The following is a 16506-nucleotide window of genomic DNA, read 5'->3' as shown; positions in this document are numbered from 1 at the left end:
AGTCTTTGCTATTGTGAATAGTGCTGCAATAAACATACGAGTGCATGTGTCTTTATAGCAGCATAATTTATAATCCTTTGGGTATATACCCAGTAATGGGATGGCTGGGTCATATGGTACATCTAGTTCTAGATCCTTGAGGAATCACCATACTGTTTTCCATAATGGTTGAACTAGTTTACAATCCCACCAACAGTGTAAAAGTGTTCCTATTTCTCCACATCCTCTCCAGCACCTGTTGTTTCCTGACTTTTGAATGATCGCCATTCTAACTGGTGTGAGATGGTATCTCATTGTGGTTTTGATTTGCATTTCTCTGATGGCCAGTGATGATGAGCATTTTTTCATGTGTCTGTTGGCTGTATGAATGTCTTCTTTTGAGAAATGTCTGTTCATATCCTTTGCCCACTTTTTGATGGGGTTGTTTGTTTTTTTCTTGTAAATTTGTTTGAGTTCTTTGTAGGTTCTGGATATTAGCCCTTTGTCAGATGAGTAGATTGCAAAAATGTTCTCCCATTCTGTAGGTTGCCTGTTCACTCTGATGGTAGTTTCTTTTGCTGTGCAGAAGCTCTTTAGTTTAATGAGATCCCATTTGTCAATTTTGGCTTTTGCTGCTGTTGCTTTTGGTGTTTTAGACATGAAGTCTTTGCCCATGCCTATGTCCTGAATGGTACTACCTAGGTTTTCCTCTAGGATTTTTATGGTATTAGGTCTAACATTTAAGTCTCTAATCCATCTTGAATTAATTTTCGTATAAGGAGTAAGGAAAGGATCCAGTTTCAGCTTTCTACTTATGGCTAGCCAATTTTCCCAGCACCATTTATTAAATAGGGAATCCTTTCCCCATTTCTTGTTTCTCTCAGGTTTGTCAAAGATCAGATGGCTGTAGATGTGTGGTATTATTTCTGAGGACTCTGTTCTGTTCCATTGGTCTATATCTCTGTTTTGGTACCAGTACCATGCTGTTTTGGTTACTGTAGCCTTGTAGTATAGTTTGAAGTCAGGTAGCGTGATGCCTCCAGCTTTGTTCTTTTGACTTAGGATTGTCTTGGAGATGCGGGCTCTTTTTTGGTTCCATATGAACTTTAAAGCAGTTTTTTCCAATTCTGTGAAGAAACTCATTGGTAGCTTGATGGGGATGGCATTGAATCTATAAATTACCTTGGGCAGTATGGCCATTTTCACGATATTGATTCTTCCTATCCATGAGCATGGTATGTTCTTCCATTTGTTTGTGTCCTCTTTTATTTCACTGAGCAGTGGTTTGTAGTTCTCCTTGAAGAGGTCCTTTACATCTCTTGTAAGTTGGATTCCTAGGTATTTGATTCTCTTTGAAGCAATTGTGAATGGAAGTTCATTCCTGATTTGGCTCTCTGTTTGTCTGTTACTGGTGTATAAGAATGCTTGTGATTTTTGCACATTAATTTTGTATCCTGAGACTTTGCTGAAGTTGCTTATCAGCTTAAGGAGATTTTGGGCTGAGACAATGGGGTTTTCTAAATATACAATCATGTCATCTGCAAACAGGGACAGTTTGACTTCTTCTTTTCCTAACTGAATACCCTTGATTTCTTTCTCTTGCCTAATTGCCCTAGCCAGAACTTCCAACACTATGTTGAATAGGAGTGGTGAGAGAGGGCATCCCTGTCTTGTGCCAGTTTTCAAAGGGAATTTTTCCAGTTTTTGCCCATTCAGTATGATATTGGCTGTGGGTTTGTCATAAATAGCTCTTATTATTTTGAGGTACGTTCCATCAATACCGAATTTATTGAGCGTTTTTAGCATGAAGGGCTGTTGAATGTTGTCAAAAGCCTTTTCTGCATCTATTGAGATAATCATGTGGTTCTTGTCTTTGGTTCTGTTTATATGCTGGATTATGTTTATTGATTTGCGAATGTTGAACCAGCCTTGCATCCCAGGGATGAAGCCCACTTGATCATGGTGGATAAGCTTTTTGATGTGTTGCTGAATCCGGTTTGCCAGTATTTTATTGAGGATTTTTGCATTGATGTTCATCAGGGATATTGGTCTAAAATTCTCTTTTTTTGTTGTGTCTCTGCCAGGCTTTGGTATCAGGATGATGTTGGCCTCATAAAATGAGTTAGGGAGGATTCCCTCTTTTTCTATTGATTGGAATAGTTTCAGAAGGAATGGTACCAACTCCTCCTTGTACCTCTGGTAGAATTCAGCTGTGAATCCATCTGGTCCTGGACTTTTTTTGGTTGGTAGGCTATTAATTATTGCCTCAATTTCAGAGCCTGCTATTGGTCTATTCAGGGATTCAACTTCTTCCTGGTTTAGTCTTGGAAGAGTGTAAGTGTCCAGGAAATTATCCATTTCTTCTAGATTTTCCAGTTTATTTGCGTAGAGGTGTTTATAGTATTCTCTGATGGTAGTTTGTATTTCTGTGGGGTCGGTGGTGATATCCCCTTTATCATTTTTAATTGCGTCGATTTGATTCTTCTCTCTTTTCTTCTTTATTAGTCTTGCTAGCGGTCTGTCAATTTTGTTGATCTTTTCAAAAAACCAACTCCTGGATTCATTGATTTTTTGGAGAGTTTTTTGTGTCTCTATCTCCTTCAGTTCTGCTCTGATCTTCGTTATTTCTAGCCTTCTGCTAGCTTTTGAATGTGTTTGCTCTTGCTTCTCTAGTTCTTTTAATTGCGATGTTAGAGTGTCAATTTTAGATCTTTCCTGCTTTCTCTTGTGGGCATTTAGTGCTATAAATTTCCCTCTACACACTGCTTTAAATGTGTCCCAGAGATTCTGGTATGTTGTATCTTTGTTCTCATTGGTTTCAAAGAACATCTTTATTTCTGCCTTCATTTTGTTATGTACCCAGTAGTCATTCAGGAGCAGGTTGTTCAGTTTCCATGTTGTTGAGTGGTTTTGATTGAGTTTCTTAGTCCTGAGTTCTAGTTTGATTGCACTGTGGTCTGAGAGACAGTTTGTTATAATTTCTGTTCTTGTACATTTGCTGAGGAGTGCTTACTTCCAATTACGTGGTCCATTTTGGAGTAAGTACGATGTGGTGCTGAGAAGAATGTATATTCTGTTGATTTGGGGTGGAGAGTTCTATAGATGTCTATTAGGTCTGCTTGCTGCAGAGATGAGTTCAATTCCTGGATATCCTTGTTAACTTTCTGTCTCGTTGATCTGTCTAATGTTGACAGTGGAGTGTTGAAGTCTCCCATTATTATTGTATGGGAGTCTAAGTCTCTTTGTAAGTCTCTAAGGACTTGCTTGATGAATCTGGGTGCTCCTGTATTGGGTGCATATATATTTAGGATAGTTAGCTCTTCCTGTTGAATTGATCCCTTTACCATTATGTAATGGCCTTCTTGGTCTCTTTTGATCTTTGATGGTTTAAAGTCTGTTTTATCAGAGACTAGTATTGCAACCCCCGCTTTTTTTTGTTCTCCATTTGCTTGGTAAATCTTCCTCCATCCCTTTATTTTGAGCCTATGTATGTCTCTGCGTGTGAGATGGGTCTCCTGAATACAGCAGACTGATGGGTCTTGACTCTTGATCCAGTTTGCCAGTCTGTGTCTTTTAATTGGAGCATTTAGTCCATTTACATTTAAGGTTAAGATTGTTATGTGTGAACTTGATCCTGCCATTATGATATTAACTGGTTATTTTGCTCGTTAGTTGATGCAGTTTCTTCCTAGCCTCGATGGTCTTTACATTTTGGCATGTTTTTGCAATGGCTGGTACCGGTTGTTCCTTTCCATGTTTAGTGCTTCCTTCAGGGTCTCTTGTAAGGCAGGCCTAGTGGTGACAAAATCTCTAAGCATTTGCTTATCTGTAAAGGATTTTATTTCTCCTTCACTTATGAAACTTAGTTTGGCTGGATATGAAATTCTGGGTTTAAAATTCTTTTCTTTAAGAATGTTGAATATTGGCCCCCACTCTCTTCTGGCTTGGAGAGTTTCTGCCGAGAGATCTGCTGTTAGTCTGATGGGCTTCCCTTTGTGGGTAACCCGACCTTTCTCTCTGGCAGCCCTTAAGATTTTTTCCTTTATTTCAACTTTGGTGAATCTGGCAATTATGTGTCTTGGAGTTGCTCTTCTCGAGGAGTATCTTTGTGGCGTTCTCTGTATTTCCTGGATTTGAATGTTGGCCTGCCCTACTAGGTTGGGGAAGTTCTCCTGGATGATATCCTGAAGAGTGTTTTCCAACTTGGTTCCATTTTCCCCCTCACTTTCAGGCACCCCAATCAGACGTAGATTTGGTCTTTTTACATAATCCCATACTTCTTGCAGGCTTTGTTCATTTCTTTTTCTTCTTTTTTCTTTTGGTTTCTCTTCTCGCTTCATTTCATTCATTTGATCCTCAATCGCAGATACTCTTTCTTCCAGTTGATCGAGTCGGTTACTGAAGCTTGTGCATTTGTCACGTATTTCTCGTGTCATGGTTTTCATCTCTTTCATTTCGTTTATGACCTTCTCTGCATTAATTACTCTAGCCATCAATTCTTCCACTTTTTTTTCAAGATTTTTCGTTTCTTTGCGCTGGGTACGTAATTCCTCCTTTAGCTCTGAGAAATTTGATGGACTGAAGCCTTCTTCTCTCATCTCGTCAAAGTCATTCTCCGTCCAGCTTTGATCCGTTGCTGGCGATGAGCTGCGCTCCTTTGCCGGGGGAGATGCGCTCTTATTTTTTGAATTTCCAGCTTTTCTGCCCTGCTTTTTCCCCATCTTTGTGGTTTTATCTGCCTCTGGTCTTTGATGATGGTGATGTACTGGTGGGGTTTTGGTGTAGGTGTCCTTCCTGTTTGATAGTTTTCCTTCTAACAGTCAGGACCCTCAGCTGTAGGTCTGTTGGAGATTGCTTGAGGTCCACTCCAGACCCTGTTTGCCTGGGTATCAGCAGCAGAGGCTGCAGAAGATAGAATATTTCTGAACAGCGAGTGTACCTGTCTGATTCTTGCTTTGGAAGCTTCCTCTCAGGGGTGTACTCCACCCTGTGAGGTGTGGGGTGTCAGACTGCCCCTAGTGGGGGATGTCTCCCAGTTAGGCTACTCAGGGGTCAGGGACCCACTTGAGCAGAGAGTCTGTCCCTTCTCAGATCTCAACCTCCGTGTTGGGAGATCCACTGCTCTCTTCAAAGCTGTCAGACAGAGTCGTTTGCGTCTGCAGAGGTTTTGGCTGTGTTTGTTATTGCCCTGTCCCCAGAGGTGGAGTCTACAGAGACAGGCAGGTTTCCTTGAGCTGCTGTGAGCTCCACCCAGTTCGAGCTTCCCAGCAGCTTTGTTTACCTACTTAAGCCTCAGCAATGGCAGGCGCCCCTCCCCCAGCCTGGCTGCTGCCTTGCCGGTAGATCACTTGCCGGTAGATCACAGACTGCTGTGCTAGCAATGAGGGAGGCTCCGTGGGTGTGGGACCCTCCCGGCCAGGTGTGGGATATGATCTCCTGGTGTGCCTGTTTGCTTAAAGTGCAGTATTGGGGTGGGAGTTACCCGATTTTCCAGGTGTTGTGTGTCTCAGTTCCCCTGGCTAGGAAAAGGGATTCCCTTCCCCCTTGCACTTCCCAGGTGAGGCAATGCCTCGCCCTGCTTCAGCTCTAGCTGGTCGGGCTGCAGCAGCTGACCAGCACCGATCGTCCGGCACTCCTCAGTGAGATGAACCCAGTACCTCAGTTGAAAATGCAGAAATCACCGGTCTTCTGTGTCGCTCGCGCTGGGAGTTGGAGACTGGAGCTGTTCCTATTCGGCCATCTTGCTCCGCCCCCCGGGGTTATTGTTAAGAAGATCAAGTTCTTGATTTGGTTCTCAGCCTGAAGACTATTGGTGTATAGACATGCTACTGATTTTTATATGTTGATTTTGTATCCTGAAAGTTTACTGAAGATTTTTGTTGAGTCTAGGAGTCTTTTGGAGTCTGTAGAGTGTTTTCTAGGTGTACAATCATGTCATTAGTGAACAGAGATAATTTGGTAATTTGACTTTTTTTTTCCAGTGTGAATTCCTTTCATTTCTTTTTCTTGCCTGATTGCTCTGGCTAGGACTTCTAGTGCTATGTTGAGTAGGAGTGGTGAATGTAGACATCCTCATTGTGTTCCAGTTTTTAGGGATAATGCTTTCAATTTTTCCTCATTCAATATAATTTTGGCTGTAGGTTTGTAATAGATGGCTCTTATTTTGAGGTATGTTTCTTAGATGCCTAATTTGTTGAGGGTTTTTATTATCAAAAGATATTGGATTTTATTGAAGCCTTATTGTATTGAGATGATCACATGGTTTTTGTTTTTAGTTCTGTTAATGTGGTGAATCATGTCTATTGATTTTATTGATTTGTGTATGTTGAGTCATCCTGGCATCCCTGGAATAAAACTCACTTGATTGTGATGTATTATCTTTTTGATGTGCTGTTGGATTTGATTTGCTGGTATCTTGGTGAGGAATTTTACAACTATGTCCATCAGGGTTATTGGCCTGTAGTTTGCAGTTGTTGTTGTTGTTGTTGTTGTGTCCTTGTATGATTTTGGTATCAGGGTGATACTGGTTTTAGAGAAACAGGAATTTTATAGGAATTGCTTCACATTCATGTTTTGGAATAGATTCAGTAAGATTGGTGCCAGCTCTTCTTTGTACATCTGATAAAATTCAGCTGTGAATCTGTCTGGTCTTGAGATTTTTTTTGTTGGAAGTTTTTTTATTACTGATGTAATTTCATTACTTGCTATTGGTCTATTCAGGATTTCAACTTCTTCCTGGTTCAATCTTGGGGGGTTGTATGTTTCTGGGATTTATGTATTTTCTCCAGGTTTTCTACTTTGCATGCACAGAGGTGTTCATAGTAGTCTCTGATGATATTTTTTTATTTCTATAGTATCAGTTGTGATTTCACTGTATTAGTCCATTCTCACAATGCTATAAATAAATAACAGAGACTGGGTAATTTATAAAGAAAAGAGGTTTAATTGGCGCTTGGTTCTTCAGGCTGTACAGGAAGTATGATGCTGGTATCTGCTTGGCTTCTTGGAAGGCCTCAGGAAACTTACAATCATAATGGAAGGCAAAGCGAAGAGGGAGCAGGCACATCACATGGCTGGAGAAGAATCGAGAGAGAGAGCAGGGGGGTGCTACACAATTTTAAATGACCAGATCTCACAAAAACTTACTCACTCTCATGAGGGCAGTAGGTTGCCCAAGGGGGATGGTCCTAAACCATTAATGAGAAATCTGCCCCCATGATATAATCACCTTCCACTAGGCCCTACCTCAAACACTGGGAATTGTATTTCAACATGAGATTTGGTCTGGGACACACATCCAAACTATATCAATCACCTTTATCATTTCTGATTGTACTTAATTGAATCGTCTCTCCTGTTTCTTGTTTCATCTAACTAGAAGGCTGCCAATTTCATTTACCTTTTCAAAGATTCAACATTTTGTTTTGTTGACTTTTGTATCTTTTTAAATCTCAATCTCATGTCATTGTGCTCTGATATTTGTTATTATATTTATTTGTTTTTCTGCTAACTTTGTATTTAGCTTGTTCTTGCTTTCCTTGTTCCTTAGAGGTATAATGTTAGGTTGTTAATTTGAGCTCTTTCTATCTTTTAATGTAAGCATTGAATTCGATAAACTTTTCTCTTAGAACTGCTTTTACTCTACCCAGAGGTTTTGGTATGTTGTATCTCTACTTTCATTCATTTTGAAATTTTTTACATTTTTGCCATAATTTTATTGTTTACCCAAAGGTCATTTAGGAGCAAGTTGTTTAGTTTTCATGTTCTTGTGTGTTTTCGAAGGTGCCTCTTAGTTTGATTTATAATTTTATTCCACAGTGGTTTAAGAAAATACTTGATATGATTTCATTTTTTTGAATTTATTGAGAATTGCTTTACGGCTAAGAATATAGTCAATTTGGGAGAATGTTCCATGCACAGATGAGAAGAATATATATTTTGCAGTTATTAAATGAAATGTTCTGTAAATACCTATTAGGTCCATTTGGTCTATATACAGTTTAAGTCCAGAGTTTCTTTCTTTCTTTTTGTTTTGTTTCATTTTGTCTTGTTTTTTTTGGAGACAGGGTCTCACTCTTTTGCCCAGGCTGGATTGCAGTGGTGCTTACTGTAACCTCAAACTCCTGTACTCACACAATCCTTCCAGCTCAGTCTCGCAAGTAGCTTAGTTTACAGACATGCACTACCATGCTTAATTTTTATTTATTTATTCATTTATTTATTTTGTGGGATTGGGTCTCAGTATATTGCCCAAGCTGGTCTTGAACTACTGGCCTCAAATAATCCTACCACTTCAGTCCCCCAAAGCACTGGGATTACAAGAGTCAGTTGCTGTACCCAGACTAAGTCTAGAGATTTTTCATGGATTTCCTGCCTTGATGATCTGTCTCCTGATGTCAGTGGAGTATTGAAGACCATTATTTTTTTTTCTATTAATCTTTGTTCTTATGTGTAGTCGTAATTTTATGAATCTGGGGTCTCCAGTGTTGGTCATGTATACTTTAGGATAGTTCAATCTTCTTATTGTATTGAACCTTTTATCATTATATGATGCCCTTCTTTGTCTTGTTTTTAATGCTGTTGGTTTGATGTCTCTTTTATCTAATATAAAAATGACTACTCCTGCTTGCTTTTTTTTTTCCCATTTACATGATATATATTTTCCCACCGTTTTACTTTGAGTCTATAGCTGTCTTTAGTCAGTAAGTGGGTATCTTGTAGGTAGCAGATAGTTGAGTCTCTTTTTAATCCAATTTTCCACTCTATATTTTAAGTGGAATATTTAGGCCATTTACATTCAAGATTAATATTAATATGTGAGGTTGCGTTCCTGTCACAGTGTTGTTACTTCTCTTGGAGTTTCAATTGTGCTGTTGGTTTACAGGATCTGTGAGCTTTGTATTTATGTGTCCTTTTGTGATGATGAGTGTTGTTGTTTTGTTTCCATGTTTAGAACTCCTTTGAGCATATCTTGTAAGTCTGGTCTAGAATTGACAAATTCCCTTAGCATTTATTTGTCTGGTTAAGACTTTATTTCTTCTTCATTTATAAAGCTTAGCATGGCAGGATGTGAAAATCTTGGCTAGCAAAGTTTTTCTTTAAGGAGGCTAAAAATAGGCCCCTGATCTCTTCTGGCATGTAGAGTTTCTGTTGAGAAGTCCACTGTTAGTCTTATGAAATTTCCTTTATAGGTGATTAGACACTTCTCTCTGGGCACTCTTAGGATTTTTTCCTTCATGTTGACTTTGGATAGTCTGGTGACTCTACGTCTTGGTGATGTTATTCTCATGATATGTCTTCCAGGAGTTCTTTGAGCTCCTTGTATCTGGGTTTCTAAATCTCTCCGAAGACCAAAGAAGCTTTCCTGAATTATTTCCTCAAATAGGTTTTCTATACTTTTTCTTTTTCACCCTTTGGAATACCTATAAATTGTAGGTTTGAATGCTTTACATAATCCCATATTTCTCAAAGGCACTGGTCATTTCTTAAATTTCATTTTTCTGTATTTTTTTCTTACTGGTTTAATTCAAAAGATGTCTTTTAGTTCTGAAATTCTTTCTTCCTCTTGGTCTAGCCTATTGTTGAAGCTTTCATTTTTATTTTGTTATTCCTTCAATAATTTTTACATTTCCAGTTCTCTTATTTTAGTGATAACTATCTCTTCTTGCATGTCCTGAATTGTTTTTTCTGTTTTCTTTGTGTTGGTTTTCAATTTTCTCTTGGATCTCATTGAGCTTTTTAAAAATCAATGTTTCGAATTCTTTACTCGATATTTCAAAGATTTCATCTTGGTTAGAATCCATTACTGGAGAGTTAGTGTGATCCTTTGGGGGTGTTGTTACACTCTATTTAATTCATACTTTCAGAGTTATTTCTCTGGTTCCTTCTCATCCAGATACACTATCTCTCTTTATTTTTTTTTTTAATTTGCTTTTATTTGGATGTGACTTTTTTCCTCTTCTGAGGAGATATCTTTAGTTTATGTTGTGTAAGGTCATTTGGATTTGGTTCTGGGTGCTTTCAGCGGCAACGAGTCTGTATAAGCATTTCTTGGTAATGGGTAGCCTTTGTATGGTGGCTTTCCCAAATGCTGGTTGTAGTAGCAGTGTACTGAGTATGTGAGCAGGCTCACTGCCTCCTATGAGGCTGGGGTGGTAGAGGTCTTAGGAGACTTATTACATTTTCCACTGCTGGGCACTTATGTTATCAGATTTCTTTTCATTTCCTTTTTTTTTTTTTGAGACAGGGTCTAACTTTGTTACCCAGATGGGAGTGCAGTGGCATGATCTTGGCTCACCGCTGCCTTGACTTTCTGGGCACCAATAATTCTCCCACCTCAGCCTCCCTGGCAACTGGGACTACAGGTGTGCACCACCATGCCTGGCTAATTTAAAAAATTTTTTGTAGATACAGGGGTCTCACTATGTTGCCCAGGTTGGTTTCGAACTCCTAAGCTCAAGTGATCAGCCAGCCTTAGCCTCCCAAAGTGTTGGGACTACAGGCATAAATCACCAAGCCCTGCCCAGATTTCTTTCTTTCTTTTTTTTTTTTTTTTTGAGACAGAGCTTTGCTTTGTGGCCCAGGCTGGAGTGCAGTGGCTCAGCCTCCGAAACCCACGCTTGCTGGGATTACAAGCTGAGCCACCATGCCCGGCCCTTTTTGTTGTTGTTGTTGTTGTTGTTGTTGTTAAGATGGAGTTTCGCTCTTGTTGCCCAGATTGGAGTGCAATGGTACAATATTGGTTCACCTCAACCTCCACCTCCCGGGTTCAAGCAATTCTCCTACCTCAGCCTCCTGAATAGCTGGGATTTACAGGCATGCGTCACCACTCCTGGCTAGTTTTGTATTTTTCGTAGAGACAGGGTTTCTCCATGTTGGTCAGGCTGGTCTCAAACTCCTGATCTCAGGTGATCTGTCTGCCTCAGCCTTTCAAAGTGCTGGGATTACAGGCGTGAGCCACCTTGCCGGGTCAGCTAATTCTTTTTTTTTTTTTTTGAGATGGATTCTCTTTCTGTCGCCTAGGCTGGAGTGCAGTGGCGGATCTTAGCTCACTACAACCTCCGCCTCCCGGATTCAAGTGATTCTCCTGCTTCAGCCTCCCAAGTAGCTGGGATTACAGGCATGTGCCACCACATCCAGCTAGTTTTTGTATTTTTAGTAGAGACGGGGTTTTACCATGTTCGTTAGGCTGGTCTTGAACTCCTGATCTTGTGATCTGCCTGCCTTGGCATCCCAAAGTGCTGGGATTACAGGCTTGAGCCACTGCACCAGGCCAGCAATTTCTATAAATAGGAATTTAGAGTAACTTACAAAATCACACTAGCCAGAAGGCTTAATTTAGTCTTAATGAATAGTATTCTCTGTTTTCCAATTTCTTAGGTTTGATAGCTAAGCATTTTCTCTTTTTTTTTTTTTTTTGAGATGGAGTCTCGCTTTGTCCCCCAGGCTGGACTGCAGTGGCACGATCTCAGCTCACTGCAAGCTCCGCCTCCCAGGTTCATGCCATTCTCCTGCCTCAGCCTCCCGAGTAGCTGGGACTACAGGCGTCTACCACCACATTCAGTTAATTTTTTGTATTTTTAGTAGAAACAGGGTTTCACTCTGTTAGCCAGGATGGTCTCCATCTCCTGACCTCGTGATCCGCCGGCCTTGGCCTCCCAAAGTGTTGGGATTACAGGTGTGAGCCACGGCGCCTGGCCCCAGATTTCTTACTGTATTGTGCAGTTCTACCTCCAGGTCAGTAGGTGATGCTTATGCATAAAGTTCAGCTGCAGCTGACTCAAACGGGTATATACTTGATTCTTGTTTACTGGGAGAAGTTTTGTTGACTCGGGCAATGGGCTGATCTGTGGAATGCACAGTGGTCTGAGCTCCGTGCTTATTTCTGGAGTGGGGGCCAAGATGGGTGGGATAGACTAAGCAAGCTCTCCTACAGTTCTCCCAATGGCAGGCAGAAGTATTAGCTCTGAGGCAGGGTCTGGTGGGCAGCTGCCAAGTGCCTGGAGATGTGCCTAGGCATAGAGTCTGGAAACCTCCACTGTCCCAAGTTCTCTGCACAGGAAGTGGGGGAAGCTTAAATTCCTAATCTAAAGAGTTGGTTCTTCAAATGCCTGGAAATATGTCTGGGCATTGAGTGAAGAGAGCTTTGCTCTACCAAGATCTCTGCAGGGAGGAGCAGGTCTGGCTTCTAATTTAGACAATCAAGTGTGCCAGATGCCTGGAAATATGCCCCGGCAAGGTGGAGAGAAACCACTGCTGCCACAAAGTTTTCCTGGTGAACATAGGGGTAGCTCAAGCTCCTAATCTCGGGGAGCACGTGCACCTCGAGTTGGGTGATATGTCTGGGGAAAGAGCAGAGAAACTGCAGCCATAACAAGGTCTTTGCATGGGAGGAAGAGGTGGCTCAAACGCCTAGTCCATTAGGGCAGGTGTGTTAAATGGCTGGAATTACATCCAGGTGTGGAGTGGAGGAAGTGCCACTACACCAAGTTCTTTGTGTGGAAAGGGAGTTCTTTGTGTGCTCAAGCTCCAATTTTAAGGGGGCAGGTGCATCAAAAGCCTGGAGATAGGATATTCAACCTTTAATCTTATTTTGTAGTTTCTAAACAGATAAGCAACAGTTATAAATTCTGTATCTTGATAATGCCAATAGATGGATCTCTTCTGCAACTCTTCATAATCTATTTTTCTCCTTGTTTTTCATAATTCTTGTATTTTTGCATTCCTGGTTGTTTTTTAATCAAGTGCTGAACATTGTGCATGGAAAATTGTAGTTAATTTGATATGGGATAATGCTTTCTTCCCCCAAAGAAGATTTATTTTTGCACTAGCAGATGGTTTGTGTGCATGCAGAGGTAGATCATCTGATTTCATTCGGGTTTGCGGTTGTATTTCATTTTTTGATGAGGGCTGATCCACTTTTAGTTTACTCTTACTTGTAGGTTGTGTCTTTCAGCAGTACCAATAGAAACCCTGGAATATTTATCAAAGCCTCTATGCTTTGGCAGATTAATTTTTGCCCCATCAGTCCAATGAAACTGCTGAAAGCTCTACTCAGGTTTTCAGCCCCAGTTTCTGTTTTTAAATCAGCTAATACTTTAAGGGGATAGTGGTGTCAAATAACGTATTTATCTCACAAAATTTTCTGCTCTGTGAAATCTTGGCCCCTCAAGTCTTAGTTGTCTTTGGCAGCTATATGATACCTTCTAACGAATGTTTAGATTTTGTCCAGCTTTTCTAATTATTGTAGGTAGGAGTATTGGCCTAAAACCAGTTCGAAATTTTTTTACGCACAGCACATAATATATGGTATGGTTTGACTCTGTGTCCCCACCCAAAACTCACCTTGAATTGTAATAACCCCCATGTGTCAAGGGCAGGACCAGGAGAAGGTAATTGGATCATGAGGGCAGTTTCCCTATGCTGTTGTTGTGATAATGAGTGAGTCTCACAAGATCTGATGGTTTTATAAGCATCTGGCATTCTCCCTGCTCGCACTCACTCCACCTTGCTGCCTTGTGAAGAAGGTACCTGCTTCTCCTTTGCCTTCTGCCATGATTGTATTAATAACTTTCCTCAGGTCTCCCTGGCAATGCAGAACTCTGAGTCAACTAAACCTCTTTCCTTTATAAATTACCCGGTCTCGGGTATTTCTTCATAGCAGTGTGAGAACAGACTAATACAATATACTATTGAGTTATCACTGTATATCTTACAGTTTTATACAATTCAGAATAATTTATTTTTAGCCATGACATATGTAACTATAAATATGAATGTGTATTTTTCTTTGTCTGTTTATCATTGTAACTAGTTCCAGGGTTCTTTTTTAGGGAGCAACTTCCTTTGTTTTAAAAAAAAAAAAGCCTCATACTTGCTCTTTGGCCTGATACTTGGTTTTTGGAAGTTGAGGGGTCTCTGAGATCATGGTTTGGTAGCGGTAAGAACAAAGCAAAACAAAAAATAGAGGAAAGTATTAAAATTTCTTGGCACAAGATACTAGACATTTAGAAGAGAGAGTAGAATAGTGAGGCTGAAGCAAAGTAAAACTGAGACATTTCTTTTTTTTTTTTTTTTTTTTTTTTTTTGAGACAGAGTCTCTCTCTGTCGCCCAGGCTGAAGTGCAGTGGCATGATCAAACTGAAATATTTCTGATGGCAGCTGAATGTTCTGAGAAAATGAAATATTTGCTCTTAAGGTATTTACTTTTCTATGATGCAATATCCTTATATTACCTGAAATATTCAGAAAAGTCTTTTAAACATAGAAAGTCATACTTTTGTGAATGATTTTAAAGAAAATAAAGGAAAGGAGGGTGCCTTGAGTGCCTTGTTAGGGACAGCATGAAACAACCACAAAAAAAGAGGAACTCAGAAAGATGAGATACTGGTGAGACAGAGCAAGAATTTAGTGGAAGGAGGAAACAAGAAGCAAAAGAGAGAAGTAAAAATATAAATTCCACAGAATTTGAAGAAATCTTAAAGGAGGACATTGACATACGATGGGGGACTCAAACCACATTTTTATATACGTCTCAAAGCACAAGGCCTCTCAGTTGATGCCTGGGTAACTTTTATATGCATGCTCGAGACTCAGGTATGTATTCTCACCTCCTTTACCAAAGGATCTGTGATCATGGTGAAAGTGTATGAAGGAAATTTCAATAACACATAAATTTAATCTCAGACTATTGAACTTCAATCCTAGACCTTTGGCAGTGTTTTTCACTTCAGGAATTCTTCATTTAAAATGCTTCTGACCTGACAGAGTTTTTCTAGAAACAATTAACAAATAAAAACAGTATAGGAGATGTATATGAAATTAAACCCAGATTAATATGACTATGAATTAGAATAGACAACTTTTCTCTTTGATAATATGTAGTGAATTTTCAATTATCATGTGTTTATTGTTTATGAAAAAACTTTAAATTTCAAGCTGATATTCTTGCCACGTCTAAATCCTTTCATTCTAAAAGAATACATAGTTCCATACAACATGCATTACCACACTGTAATCAAAGAAATATAATGAAAATAAGTTGTAGCATCCTCATCCAGGGATATTTGCCTCTAAGCATTTGCTGGATGATCCTAATTATCTCTACTTCTGCAATCATAGGAGTGAAAAATTAGAATCCCTGTTGGTAGGAAAGATTGAAGAAACATTCCCCCATCCCAGGTTCCATCTTCAGAACTCTTGCTCCTTTTACCTTCTCTATAGTTTTCAATGGTACCTTGGATGTTTACCCTAGCCACTGCAGCCTAGCTCAAGCAGATGGGCTTGTTATACTTTGTTAGAAAGAAAAAGGGGTATTTCAGGTTACCAACAATGTATGGCTAAGGTTCTCTTGTAAGTTACAGTGTCATATATTTTTGGCTCAAGACTAAATTCCAAAGAGCTCCACTACCATTACTACAGCTGAGATAACAGTACAGGTTGAAATATACCAAACAGCCCTTTCTGAAAGTCATTTACCATCACTCCTTGTAAGCACTTAATATTTACATTTTCCTTTTTGCATTTTTTTTCTATAGTCTGATCCAAATTAAGCTAATATAACAGCCATCTTGCTCCCAGAGCTTAGGACTCCACGCATGGCTTTTGCTGGACCTTCTGTGAATCCCATTTTCTCACTTTCTTCTCTGGCCTGTAGAACAAGACTCTCCCTGGTTGTGTTTTTCTTTTCCTTTTGAACATGAGCTCTACTCATGTCTGTGGGGCTCTTACTTTCACAGATCATTTTCTTCTTTGAGAATATTGCACCATTCCTCTACTAGGTGTGCTGTGCTCACTCTTCTACTGAACAGTCATTTCCAAAGTCTACACTTAAGCATCCCGATCCTTGAGATTATACTACTTCATTATACTACCCCCAGTAGTGCTGTTGCACATCATTTGCATTTCAAAAGCAATGTCCACAGGCTTTAATCTGCAAAGTACTCAAGACTTAACATTAATAATTGAATAGAGATAGTGCTGGTACATTTTCTGGGATGTATTCCTTAAGCTCATAATGCAGGATAATATGGTAATATCACCTTAGTAAACTATGGAAGCTATTGTGTATAAAAACAGGGAACTCTACAGAACCATTTGGTGGCACTGATAATGGTATTTCCATTAGTGTAGTGAGTTACTTTTATAATGAAATCTTAGAGGCATTCATATGTGTTAAGTATGCCAGAGGAAATATTCAAACATGGGTTTTATATTGTTTCAGAAATTATTCCCAAATTTACCGATGTGTTACTTTTTTTTTTTTTTTTTTTTTTGATAAAATTCATTAAAAGCAGGAAGCCATAGGGACTTCACATACAGCTTCCTCCTCTCACTTGCATAGTGACCTACCTGTGATGGCCAGCTGAGTCACAAAGAAGGTCATTCTTGACTTCCTCTTTCTCCTCCATGTGGAAAAAAGCACAACGGAGTTTCCAACAATGGTAAAAACAAAGAGGACCCACAGAGTTATCAATTGCTCAGTCTGCAAGAAACAGAGAAAAATAAGACCAGTGTGCCAGTGAGAAC

At 39.7% G+C, this 16506-nt stretch overlaps 1 protein-coding gene across 3 annotated transcripts in view; it reads right to left on the bottom strand.

Annotated features, from left to right (window-relative positions):
• The window catches only part of LOC105475841 (neuropeptide S receptor 1), a 232641-nt gene that overhangs the window by 192061 nt on the left and 24074 nt on the right, over positions 1-16506 (bottom strand). For all 3 annotated transcript variants that reach the window (XM_071095023.1, XM_011731389.2, XM_071095024.1), the window contains exon 2: positions 16330-16462. In XM_071095023.1, the coding sequence (XP_070951124.1) occupies positions 16330-16462 (133 nt within the window). The remainder of the gene's footprint in view (positions 1-16329; positions 16463-16506) is intronic.

This window comes from Macaca nemestrina, chromosome 4, assembly GCF_043159975.1.
Source record: "Macaca nemestrina isolate mMacNem1 chromosome 4, mMacNem.hap1, whole genome shotgun sequence".
Taxonomy (NCBI): domain Eukaryota; kingdom Metazoa; phylum Chordata; class Mammalia; order Primates; family Cercopithecidae; genus Macaca; species Macaca nemestrina.
The sequence above is the reverse complement of the archived record's forward strand: the minus strand, read 5'-3'. Positions and strand labels throughout refer to the sequence as shown.